We start from the raw sequence: 13,926 nt of genomic DNA, 5'->3' as shown, positions 1-13,926 counted from the left end.
AAGGTTTATTTGCTTCTGAATTTCACAGATGTGTATTTATATATTTATATTCTATATATTTATAATATGCAGACATGCATACATATTGCAATATATATATATTTCTGTTTTTCCTGCTGGTGATCAGTGAGTGTATTGCGGATTCGCGCGCACGCACACGCACGCGATCATCTCGGATCACAAGGCTGATGTCAGGTGTTTGTGTGTCCATGGATCTCTCTTATCAAGCCATAAAAACTGCCAATCTGGCTCGAGAGGCGGTGAGTGATTACATAGGTAGCGTTTTATTCTACATTTTACTTGTTCAATCACAATTATAACTTGGTAATTTGTTTTTGTTTGAAAGCACATAAATATGAGTATAAACACACACACATATGGAGATGTAGCAAAAATACGAATGGAACTGATTATGTTTTTGTCGTTGTCATTTTTTGTTCCCTTTCAAATGATATGATACTTATTTGACGATTAGCAAGAGGGCTAATCAGCTAAATACGCGTGTTTAGAACCTTTTGAGTTGTTTGTTGCCATAGCAACCTGGCACACAGCTCATCTTGTTTTCCCCCGATGGTAAGATTTGGCGCCATCTATCGGATAAACACTCAAGTGCGTTGCTTAGTCTCTTATTAACACGAGTGCATGGGTATTTGTAGATAGCCAGTCCCTGATTATTAATAAATATCTAAAACCAACCTAGACTAGTTGGGTGGTCTTGGATCGGTTAAGATAGTGCTCAGCTGGATTAGCCGGTCGGCAAGTTTTTCTTTCTTTTTTTTTTGCCTATTGACTATGAGTTCAATAAAACAAATAATGGTATTTTATGTGATTTTATTATGATTATGTCATGAAATTGTAATGTTTGTTTTAAAAAAGTTGACATATTTACAAACAAGAACTATAATTGTCATAGTTATAATACACATTTTGTAATGTCATAAATATGTCATTAAATAAAAATAAATAAGGTCCCCTCATTTCACAGATTATTTAGAAACATTTTAGAAAATGTTTGCCAAGATACCATAGTTACCACCGATTGCTAAAAAAAATAATCCTGGCAAATTTTATTTATTGGTATATTTTATATAGCCTAGGCCTACATTAATTTTCTAAAGTTCTTGAATTAATTTTATTTTTAGGATGAACTAAGAACAGGAACCAGGAGGAGAAATTTGCTGGTTTTAATTCATCATCATTTACTGGAGGAGGGGTGAGACTTTCCTTGATGAAAAAAAAAAAAATCTTGGTTGCTTATGTAACCGTGGTTCCTTGAAAGTAAAGTAGGAGATACCGTACCTGATGCTGTGGGAGCTCCTCTAAGGAGAACCGTTTTCTGAAACCCTCTTCAATCACCCCAATTAAATATTGGTTTGTCTTGTTTGTTACTTCGCCCTTTTACGGGCATATAAACTGGGGCACAGCAGATTTTTTTCGGTTGACGGGAGTGTAGCGCATCTCTCAGTTCCTTAACCAGGGCTCCAGACTAAATAAATGACTAACTAATCTGAAATATTTAGGAGCCAAATGGCTGTTTTAGTTGCCACATCACAGAACTGTTGTTCAAAAACAAGATCAAATAAAAGACAAATGATAGCTCATGAATTGGGTGCTTAATATATATACTGTATAACTGAGTGCATACATTTGCATTCCCCTTTTGTCTCATAAGTTTTCACACCCCTTTCCGAATTTATACAAATATAAGAGTTAAAAGATTTGTTTTTTTGTACTGCCCTTCAGAATCTACATAACAGGTATTTACATAAAGTATAATATGCACGTAGTACTGTGTTGGCTTCTTGAGCATCAGTAAATGTTGAGTACGGGTCCCTCAATGGTCCTAAGCATCAAAAGTAGGATCTCACGTTATAAACATACAGTACATCCGGAAAGTATTCACATCTCTTCACTTTTTCCACATTTTGTTATGTTACAGCCTTATTCCAAAATGGATTAAATTCATTATTATCCTCAAAATTCTACAAACAATACCCCATAATGACAACGTGAAAGAAGTTTGTTTGAAATCTTTGCAAATTTATTAAAACAAAAAAACACATGTACATAAGTATTCACAGCCTTTGCCATGGCACTCAAATTGAGCTCAGGTGCATTCTGTTTACACTAATCATCCTTGAGATGTTTCTAAAACTTGATTGGAGTCCACTTGTGGTAAATTCAGTTGATTGGACATGATTTGGAAAGGCACACACCTGTCTATATAAGGTCCCATAGTTAACTGTGCATGTCAGAGCACAAACCAAGCCATGAAGTCCAAGAAATTGTCTGTAGACCTCCGAGACAGGATTGTATTGAGGCACAGATGTGGGGAAGGGTACCGGACAATTTCTGCAGCATTGAAGGTCCCAATGAGCACAGTGGCCTCCATTATCCGTAAATGGAAGAAGTTTGGAACCACAAGGACTCTTATTAGAGCTGGCCGCCCGGCCAAATTGAGCAATAGGGGGAGAAGGGCCATAGTCAGGGAGGTGACCAAGAACCCGATGGTCACTCTGACAGAGCTCCAGCATTTCTCTGTGGAGAGAGGAGAACCTTCCAGAAGAACAACCATCTCTGCAGCACTCCACCAATCAGGCCTGTATGGTAGAGTGGCCAGACGGAAGCCACTCTTCAGTAAAAGGCACATGACAGCCCGCTAGGAGTTTGCCAAAAGGCACCTGAAGGACTCTCGGACCATGAGAAACAAAATTCTCTGGTCTGATGAAACAAAGATTGAACTCATTGGCCTGAATGGCAAGTGTCATATCTGGAGTAAACCAGGCACTGCTCATCACCTGGCCAATACCATCCCTACAGTGAAGCATGGTGGTGGCAGCATCATGCTGTGGGGATGTTTTTCAGCTGCAGGGACTGGGAGACTAGTCAGGATCGAGGGAAAGATGAATGCAGCAACCTGCTCCAGAGCACTCTGGGCCTCAAGCTGGGGCGAAGGTTCATCTTCCAACAGGACAATAACCCCAAGCACACAGCCAATATAACAAAGGAGTGGCTACAGGACAACTCTGTGAATGTCCTTGAGTGGCCCAGCCAGAGCCCAGACTTGAACCTGATTGAACATCTCTGGAGAGATCTGAAAATAACTCTCTCCAGAGATGTTCCTCATCCAACCTGATGGAGCTTGAGAGGTCCTGCAAAGAAGAATGGGAGAAACTGCCCAAAAATAGGTGTGCCAAGCTTGTAGCATCATACTCAAAAAGACTTGAGGCTGTAATTGGTGCCAAAGGTGCTTCAACAAAGTATTGAGCTGTGAATACTTATGTACATGTTTTTTTTTTTTTTTATGAATTTGCAAAGATTTCAAACAAACTTCTTTCACGTTGTCATTATGGGGTATTGTTTGTAGAATATTGAGGAAAGTAATTAATTTAATCCATTTTGGAATAAGGCTGCAACATAACAAAATGTGGAAAAAGTGAAGCTGTGTGTGTGTGTGTGTGTGTGTGTGTGTGTGTGTGTGTGTGTGTGTGTGTGTGTGTGTGTGTGTGTGTGTGTGTGTGTGTGTGTGTGTGTGTGTATATATATATATACACACACTGGTGGTCAAAAGTCTGGAATAATGTACAGATTTTGCTCTTATGGAAAGATATTGGTACTTTTATACAACAAAGTAGCATTCAGCTGATCACAATGTATAGTCAGGACAGTTATAAAGTGAAAAATTACTAATGCTTTGAAAAAAATTAGAACTATTTCAAAGAGTTCTCACCAAAAAATCCTCCATGTGCAGCAATGACAGCTTTGCAGATCCTTGGCATTCTAGCTGTCCGATTGTCCAGAAACTTAGGTGACATTTCACCCCACACTTCCTGTAGCACTTGCCAGAGATGTGACTGTCTTGTCAACCAATTCTCACGCACCTTACAGTCTAGCTGATCCCACAAAAGCTCAATGGGTTTAAGATCAATAACACTCTTTTCCAATTATCTGTTGTCCAATGTCTGTGTTTCTTTGCCCACTCTAACATTTTCTTTTAGTTTTTCTGTTTCAAAAGTGGCTTTTTCTTTGCAATTCTTCCCATAAGGCCTGCACCCCTGAGTCTTCTCTTTACTGTTGTACATGAAACTGGTGTTGAGCGGGTAGAATTCAATGAAGCTGTCAGCTGAGGACATGTGAGGCGTCTATTTCTCAAACTAGAGAATCTGAAGTACGTATCCTCTTGTTTAGTTGTACATCTGGCCTTCCACATCTCTTTCTGTCCTTGTTAAAGCCAGTTGTCCTTTGTCTTTGAAGACTGTATTGTACACCTTTGTATGAAATCTTCAGTTTTTTGCAATTTCAATGATTGACTGATGAGTTTTGTAGAGAACGCTGTTTTCTTTTTTTTTTTGCCAGTCTATTGCATACTGTGGCAACTCAAACACAAACACACAGACAATGTTAAGCTTAATTTAAAGAACCAAATATCTTTAACTGTGTTTGATATAATGGTAATGTTATTTTCTAGTACCAAATGAGCAATTTAGCATGATTACTCAAGGATAAGGTGTTTGAGTGATGGCCGCTGTCTAGATTTGATCAAAAATGACTTTTTTCAAATAGTGATGATGTTTTTTACATCAGTAATGTCATGACTATACTTTGATAACAAAATCTGTACATTATTCCAAAACTTTTGGCCAGTGTACATATATTTAAAATTGATTTTATATATTATACATATATTTGATAACAAGATTTGATTACTAACGCTGGACTTTCAATTATAAACAAGCCCGAAATACACATGGGACTACTATTTTGAAATGTATGTGCTTCCAGTTTTGAACACACTGATGGCTGATTAACTGAGGAAGTGACTCGAATTCAAACTGCTAACCTGAGCTCCTGAGTTCAAACGAGCTCTTGCCGGATGATTCATTATAAAGTCCTGGTTCAAAAGTCATTTTTCACAAATCGGACATCACGGCTCACACTGTGTTTGTTGTTGCGTGCAGCCAGCAAGCTCATATCATCAAAAGAAATGGTAAAAAGCGGCACGAGACACACTAGCGCTCTAAAGATGTATTCAATAACTCACATGATGATATCTGATGAAACCGCATATGAAAGCACAATGAAAGTCACCAATGGTGACTAGATTTTTAATTATTGTTGCAATCATTTATTTTTGGTCATATTTGTAACCATTTTAGTTGCAGTCTGTTATCAGCAAAAAATCAGTAGTGTGACAAACTATGCAGCTTTCCACCAAGGTTACATCAGTAACGCTGCATCAGTAGCTGACACTGTGGGAACCGTATACCACAATGCTGTGCTATTGATCTAAACTAATCTACTACACTATACTGATCCACTTGCCAATAGGCTAGTAAAAAGCATTGAAATGACCTCCCTTTCATATTTAATAATAGGAAGGAAGAGGGACAAGAAATAAACAGTTTAAGATAATAGTATAACAATGACGGTACGGGAAATTCCAATGAAAAAACTTGCCAACTGGGCACCAACATGCTTTACGCCTTAAATGTCTGTCTTCTGGCATGCTGCCAACAATAGTTAAAACAGGGCATATCCTGTGTTACAGAGGATATCTCATGCTCTCGTTCCTGGCTCACATGGTGGAAAAAATGGAGAAGTGAATTTCTGACAAATTGATCCAGGGTGGACTGAGCATCAATCTGTGGCATAGCATGTTTAACAAGCACCACAAAGACGGTATCCCCAGAGTATCCCCAGAAAATTTGAAGACCAAATTATCTTCAAACTGCTTTGTTTGCTGGCCAATCCTCATAAAATCTCCACGCTCTATATTCCTCAGGCAGTACCTCAGGAGCTACAGAAGTAATATGGCTGGATGAAAGCAAATTGGCTTCAGCTTTTAGAATGAAAGCGAGCCAATAGCGAAGTATATTAAGTTTCATTTGTTCCCACTGAACACAATCAGTCTCACTGAGTGCCGCTTATAAAACAGCGCTCATGCCTGTCAGACAAAGGGATATATTGCTGCTTGTGGAAACATTTGAAAAATGCCGTCTTTTAAAAGATTTTGTTTACGCAAACGTGTTTTAAGGATACCCTGTCGGCCGGAGCATACAGGGAGAAAATAGGAGATAAACTTGCTGAAAGGGTGCAGATTTAATTTACGATTCGTATTAATTTGGGTTCCAGAGCACTAGAGATGTTCCCGTAACCCTGAAGAGGAAAATTCTGATGAATGATGTTGTGCCGGGGCTTATATGCACGCAAAACATGCTCATAAGGGTGGCGTGACAAGCTCCAATATGTAATTACCATGATTGAATAGGGTTTTAGAGATTGTAACTCCTGATAGGAGCTCCCACAGCATCAGTTTCTGACGCAGAATCAAAGTCACCAACTCGAAAAGGAACCTAAAATAACACATTTCAATGGTTTATAAAGCAAAAATAAATGCTATAATAAATATTTAACACTCTTCTGACAACACAGGTATATGGATGCAGCAAAAGCACTAGAAAAAGAAAGCACTTTTGGTTTGTGCCGTTTTGAGGTCTGCGATAATGTAGACCTGGACACAGTTCTCATGGAATACGAGAGTTATTATTTCATAAAGTTTCAGAAATTTCCCAAGCTGACGAAGAAACTGCCAGGACAAGGTAATTGTTTGCAGAGTAGTTACTAGTGTGTATATTGATATTTTATCAATAATATATATTTATATATTCTATTTTTTTATATATCTCTATGTTTTATATATATATATATATATATATATATATATATATAATTATATTATGTAAAATAATTATTGTTATTAAGAAAATGTTTTAAAGTGTTATCCATTGCTTTGTGCTTCTTTATAACAGGAGAGAGTCGACTTGTAAAGAGCTGTGGTAAAAGGAGGTATGTTCGAAAAGTGCTTTTACCAAGTGGTCATTCAAAGTCCATATAATTTACTTTTATTCACTGTGTATCTGTGTTGTTTGCATTCACATCATTCATAGGACATCATCATCTACCAGTCAAACACTCCCAAGAATCAACTCTATCCAGCGTCCTGTATCCAGAAACACTGTTAAAAATTCTGAATCTAAACTAACAGGGAGAGATTTCAGTAAATCCAGCAGTGTAAGTCTCTTAACATCAAATAAACATTATGTAGCGTAATTATTTACATCCATTTTGAGTCCCCTGTGATTTTAATCAAAAGAAATGCTATTTTAAAGAACAATTGTTCTCATTTTAAAGGATAGAAATGTTGCAATTTCTACAACATCACACAATATAGAAAAATCCACTTAAAGGTTGATCAAGGACATATGATAAATGTATTATTTGAACAGATGAAACATTTTTCACTATTTGATTGACTTTGTTGGTTCTGTCCAGGAAAGTGAGCACCTGTCTCCAGCAGAGACATCAGAATTTGGCCTGAATGTGTCTCCAATCATCAGGAATGGCACCGGAGAGGGGACACACATGAGAAAGGTATTTCCGACATATTCAGAATCCTAATTTATAAAAGTGAAATGAAAATAGAGCAAAATGTGGGTTCTCTATGATGTATAATGTTATGAATTGTTTCCTCTCAGGGACATCTGATTGACTACAAAAATCTGATTCAAGATGCAGTGAAAGGTGCCGCTAATGACACAAACATTTTTCCCTGTGCCTCAGATTTCTCAGTAGGTCCACTGGTGTTTTTATGGTCAGTTAAGCATTTTCAAATCACATTGGCACTCATACGAACTTTATAGATAGCTGATATCTGTTATATTTGACTTTTCACAGGAGCGTTTGCTGAAACCGATCAGTTCCTTCATTGGGATGAATAGTGAAATGAGAGAACTTGCTGCTGTTATTAACAGAGTAAGTCAATGTTTGAAGATCTTTGTTTTGTTGCAGTTTGGATGTATATTATGGTGAATATACAGTAGTTTTCAAAAAGAGTATATGGTCAAGAACATGTCTGAATTGAAGAAAAAGAAAAAAGTTATATTTTGCATTATGTATTATTTTATGAAAACATTTTTAATGACAATTAAGCCTCTTTTTTTTGCACCCAAATTTTATTGACTGATCTTTTTCGGATGCTTTACTTTTAATTTTGTTTGTAATTGTCATTAGTCTCAATGATGATTCTATCGATCTGTCTGGACAACTTATTTTTATTATTATTAAAATCAGCATACATTAAAGTAAGTACAACAAATACTACCATGATAGACCAATCCCGTTGTTTACAAAATTGTCAGCGCGTGCGTATTAAGTGGTGGCAGAAAGCCGATATAGTTAGATGTTACATATTAGACAAAAAAACAAAAGTATGACACAAAACCAACACACAATTCCACACAAATTTTCTTATCTATACGATGATTATAATGGTATGAGTTAATAAGGTACCTAGAATAGTGTTTACTATAAATGTTTGCTGCAAAGCTGTGAGTTGAAATGATCTCATCGGTCCAGTCAATTCTGTTAATGTCTTGAAGCCACAGCCAAGAGCCCTCAAATCCTTTGCATTGCAGTAGATGGGGGATTAAATGTGCTTAGTTTTCTTTCTAATTCATATGTTCCTATCTTTTACATGATACTTTCATGAGAGATGCATACAAAACAAAAACGTTTTTACTTATTATTTGGGCCATAATATGTTTGACAATAGCCATACATATTCTTACCCTTTTAAGGGTTACACAAAATATAATTTCTTATTTCTTTGATTTTGTTTCACCCATTAATAACATAAAACAAAAATAATATTTATGTTATTGTTATATCAAAAGACAATTGGAATATTTCTGTTATATTCCTTTTTTCTTCCCAAATTGTTATGCCCAATTCCCACTACTTGGTTGATCCTCATGGTGGCGCGGTTATTCATTCCGGGTGGCGGAGGACAAGTCTCAGTTGCCTATGCTTCTGAGACAGTAAATCTGCGCATCTTATCATGTGGCTCGTTGTGCTTTACACCGCGGAGACTCGCAGCATGTGGAGGCTCATGCTACTCTCCGCAATCCACGCACAACTCACCACGCGCCCCATTGAGAGGGGGAACCACTAATCACGACCATGAGAAGGTTACCCCATGTGACTCTACCCTACCTAGCATCTGGGCCAATTTGGCTGCTTAAGAGACCTGGATGGAGTCACTCAGCATACCATAGATTCACGACTCCAGAGGTGTTAGTCACGAGTCAACTGCTGAGCTACCCAGGCCCCAATATTTCTGTTATATACAGTAAATACAAAAATATTTCAATTGTGCAATTCCAGCTTTTTTATTCAATACTATAGAGCAGTATACCATGAGTTTTATGAGTGTGTGTGTGTGTGTGTGAGTGTGAGAGAACGCACATAAGAAAAACATACATGCACACAAGGTGTAACATGTTTTATTGAAGCACTCCATTTCATCTTTCTCTCCTGTCTCTCTGTAAAGGATATCTATTTACACAACCCCAACGTGCGCTGGGACGACATTATAGGCCTGGAGGCGGCCAAGCGATTAGTCAAAGAAGCTGTCGTCTACCCCATTAAGGTGCTTGGCTGCTAAACACTTTGGTATTTCTCAAGCTGCCGCCTGCCTTCGATTCTGAATACATCTCCACTAAAGGCTAGAGCAAAGCGGGGCACAAGGTTATTTCTTAAGATGACAAGAAATCTATAGCTGAATACTATCCAATCTAAACAATCTCATATCCGGCTCATCCCTTGCCTCTATAGTGATGACTACAAATCCACTATATGCCCCTGACAAAGAGGAAATGTAAACATTATTTGTCTTCTCTGTCTCAACAATTTGTATTGAGGTTGTTGTCATAGAGAATGGTCTAGAATTTCTGCTTGCACAGGTTGTTTTGGACTGCTGTTTGTAGTGCATGGAGCAAGAATTGTGTAATGCATATGATCAAATAACATTATGTTATAAGAGGTTTTGCGATTTCAGTTATGTCAATACCAGGGCTTTTTGTGTTTTAGATAAAAAGGGGGTTAATAAGAGGTGTTTGACAGTCAATAGGCTAATTACAATTTGACTTGCTGGTTTTCACCTCCACTTGAGATTACACCACACTGTCATATCTAGAGACCAGAATATTATAGAGACTTGTAGGTGGGCCAGTAAGCAACTACCTAGCAACCAACCAGAACACCCTGGCAGCCACCTAACAATGCTCTTGCATCTGCCTAATCACCACATATAACACAGTAGCAATGCACTAGCTACCACCCAGATCACCAATAGCAACCACCCAGCAACATCCTAGCAACTAAAAATAACACCCCTGCATCTACCTTGAAACTACACAGAATGCCTTAACAACTCCCTAGCAACCACCCATATCACCACATCATTGCACTAGCTACACCCTAGTAATCACCCACAACACCTTAGTAACCACCCAGCAACACTACAGCAACTAATTAGAACACCCTTGCATCTGCCTAGAAACCACCCAAAACCCCCTAGCTACTGCCAAGAAACCACCCAAAACACCCTATCAATGCACTAGCTACCACCCAGATCACCAAATCAACACTCTAACTACTAACCAGAACAGTTGAATCTGCCTAGCAATGCACTAGCTACCACCCAGATAATATAGCAACCACCTAGAATTGCCCCAGTAACCACCCAGAACGCCCTATTAACCACTCAGCAACACCCTAGTAACTGCCTAGCAACCACCCAGAACCTCCTATTAACGCATTAGTTACCACCCAAAACACTTAATTGGCCACTTAACAATGCCCTAGCAACACCCTTGCAACCACATAGAACAACCTAACAACTGTCAAGCAACAACCCAAAACACGCTTTCAATGCACTAGTTACGACCCAGATCACCATATCAACCCTCTAGCAACACAATAGTAACCACCCAGAACACATTAGCACCCATCAACACCCTACAACTATTCAGAACATGCTAACGATGCACTAGCTACCACCCAATCATGTAGCAACCATCTATAAATGCCCCAGTAACCACCTAGAACACCCATGCAACCATTCAGCAACACTGTAGCAACTGCCTAGCAACCACCCAGAACATCCTATCAATGCCATAGCAACCACCTGGTACCACCTTTGCAACCACATCAACTACCAAAAACATTAACCACTCAAAACCCTATCAATGCACTAGTTATCAACCAGAGATAGCAACCTCCCCACAATAGCAACCTCCTCGCAATGTGCTTAAACAATCTCTTAGCAACGGCCATGTTTTTTTTATTTATAGAAAATGTTGAAATCATGTTCTTAATTTAATCTAGTTATAAATCAAGTTCTTGTTATGATTATTGACATTTCCAGTTTATCACAGAAGACAGTATTTGGATAATTCTCCTCTCTTTTCAGTATCCTCAACTGTTCACTGGAATTCTGTCACCGTGGAAGGGTTTACTCCTATATGGGCCCCCAGGTGTGACTTCTCTGTGCTCTATTTAAATTAAGATGTTATTCCAGATGAGAATATCCAACCATAGTTATGCATAAACCCTCATACATAAGTATAAGTGGTTCCTTGTGCTTAAATGTAATGTCCAAATGTTCTCATAAAATCAGGCACAGGGAAAACCATGCTGGCCAAAGCTGTGGCCACGGAATGTAACACAACGTTTTTCAACATCTCTGCATCCAGCATTGTGAGCAAGTGGAGAGGAGACTCTGAGAAATTAGTTCGGGTCAGTGAAATAATCAGGAAAAACTTTATTTTCTCAGCTTGGTTTGTTTTATTGTTTTCTGAAATGTGTCCATCATGGGCCAAGAAGGTTGTGCTCAATGGAACACAAATTTTCTTCATGTTATGATTCTCGGCAGGTTTTGTTTGAGCTGGCAAGATTTCACGCCCCGTCCACCATCTTCCTGGACGAGCTGGAGTCAGTGATGGGCCAGCGAGGGGTTGGCCAAGGGTAAGAGAGAAACAGTAACTTTCACTGACAGAGAACTGCAGTATTATCAACACAACCAAACTCCCACTGCACTGCAGTTCAATACTTAGGATTAGGGGTTTGTTCAAATCAAAGTTTATCATACAGTTTATGACTTGTTCTTTTATGCCTTTTCTTTAAGTGGTGAACATGAGGGCAGTAGAAGGATGAAGACAGAGTTACTAGTTCAGATGGATGGACTGGCACGATCTAACGACCTTGTGTTCGTGCTGGCTGCCTCAAACTTACCCTGGTGAGGAGTGATTGTGAATAGACTATATTGTTGTCATCGGTTATCGCTGTGATTTATAATTTCTCTTCTCTCTTCAGGGAGTTGGATCATGCAATGCTGAGGAGACTAGAGAAACGGATACTGGTGGGTCTGCCGTCTGCCGCTGCCAGACAGGCCATGATTAGTCAATGGCTTCCTCCGGTCAGCAATACAGGTGCTGTGGAACTGCGCACAGAGCTGGACTATGACAGGCTAGCACAGGTGAGAGAGGAGATGGAGATGTGGTTGAGAAACGTCCCGCTTTGTATTTTTCAATTACTTTGTTTCTTTGCTATTCCACTAATGTGTGACAGCTGTGTGCATTTTCCATTCACAGTTTTGTTGCCATTTCTCCCAAAGACAAACTCAGCGCCATGTTTTATCACAAGACTCCGTCATTGAAAGTTTTACTCTTTAATGACAGCCTAGAGTCTCATTAACCGAGATCAGTCAGTTTAAATTAAATTATGCACAGCCTATAGTGAAGCAAAACTTAATGTCAATGCATGTGGACATGAGTTCTCAGAAGGACAGATATGCAAATATATCTACCACGGTATAAATAAAGCTAAATTTGTATTGTATATTTTATGGCATATACCATATCGCCCTGGTTCTTACTAAATGACTAGGAAATGCATATCTTAAAAATGAAGATTGCAATTTTTTGCGCCACTGAAAGGAATTGAAAAAACATTGTTTTTAAATATCTCTCCAAATACGACTCCCATCTGCTGATGATTAAACAAATGCATAGTCCCGTCCCCAGCTCACACCAATGGTTGTGTCAGTTGTGTTCTGCAGGGAGGACATTTTATAGTGCCACAGACACAGTGTTTTCAATTATTGAGAAAATTAACCTATAAGAGCCTATTACATCTAGTCGTATCTGCATATTAAGCTGGAATAGGAGAAAGTATTGTAACACCAAAAAATGTTTCACACTTCAGCTTTAACCAGTTGCATTTTTACACTGATCTCAGTGACCAGATTAATGGAATCATTCAAATCAAATTAAAATGACCATAGTAACCCGCTGTTGCACGGATTATATATTTTGACTTGATATTTCAGGAGACTGATGGTTACTCTGGGTCAGATATCAGATTAGTGTGTAAGGAAGCCGCAATGAGACCTGTGCGAAAAATCTTTGACATCCTTGAAAATCACATTGAGGGTAAGAAATATGCCGTATCCCACTCTGAACGACATAAAACTTGCTGTTTCATCACTAAATCCTGTTTCAGCCACAATACACCACCTGAGTTATGCCATGTATCTTCACAGGTCAGTCTAATATGCCGGTTATTGAACTAGAAACTGTGACCACAGCAGATTTCCTGGAGGTGATTGCTCACACCAAACCATCAGCCAGAAATCTGACGGATAGATTCACCGCCTGGGAGAGAGAATACGAGTCTGTTTGAGACAACATCATTTCAACTACATTAAGTTTTATTACACACCAACCAACTCTATTTTATGAGGTGATTGTGTGTTTTGATACATTTGTTCAATGTCTGTAAAGGATTTTTGGAGAAAAAAGGAACTGCACGGGGGATGAGCGTATTAAAAACCATTTCCAAAAATAGTTTTCTGTCCTGTTTACTTTAACCATTTACACTAAATACACTTCTAATGTACATGTATAGACTTTATAGGTGCACTAAGTGTTAGCTTTTTGTTTGTTTTGCTGGCCGATATTACAGCAGTAATGGATTCATGCTGACACCTATTAATGTAGAGGTAGCATCATGCAAAACGTTTTTACC

The 13,926-nt window shown here is 38.6% G+C and overlaps 1 protein-coding gene across 1 annotated transcript; it reads left to right on the top strand.

Moving 5' to 3' along the window:
* The first annotated feature begins 162 nt into the window (after positions 1 to 162).
* katnal2 (katanin p60 subunit A-like 2) lies at positions 163 to 13,713 on the top strand. The gene is made up of 16 exons (XM_052117818.1): positions 163 to 260; positions 1,143 to 1,213; positions 6,433 to 6,599; positions 6,810 to 6,846; positions 6,948 to 7,071; positions 7,333 to 7,431; positions 7,536 to 7,628; positions 7,735 to 7,812; positions 9,389 to 9,487; positions 11,312 to 11,375; positions 11,519 to 11,637; positions 11,774 to 11,865; positions 12,026 to 12,136; positions 12,214 to 12,376; positions 13,229 to 13,331; positions 13,442 to 13,713. The coding sequence occupies exons 1-16, from the start codon at positions 189 to 191 to the stop codon at positions 13,579 to 13,581; spliced, it is 1,632 nt and encodes a 543-aa protein (XP_051973778.1). The 5' UTR covers positions 163 to 188; the 3' UTR covers positions 13,582 to 13,713.
* Positions 13,714 to 13,926: the final 213 nt, after the last annotated feature.

The sequence above is a fragment of the Xyrauchen texanus genome, chromosome 44 (genome assembly GCF_025860055.1).
Source record: "Xyrauchen texanus isolate HMW12.3.18 chromosome 44, RBS_HiC_50CHRs, whole genome shotgun sequence".
NCBI classification, from domain to species: Eukaryota; Metazoa; Chordata; class Actinopteri; order Cypriniformes; family Catostomidae; genus Xyrauchen; species Xyrauchen texanus.
This window is presented reverse-complemented; position numbering and strand designations above follow the sequence as displayed.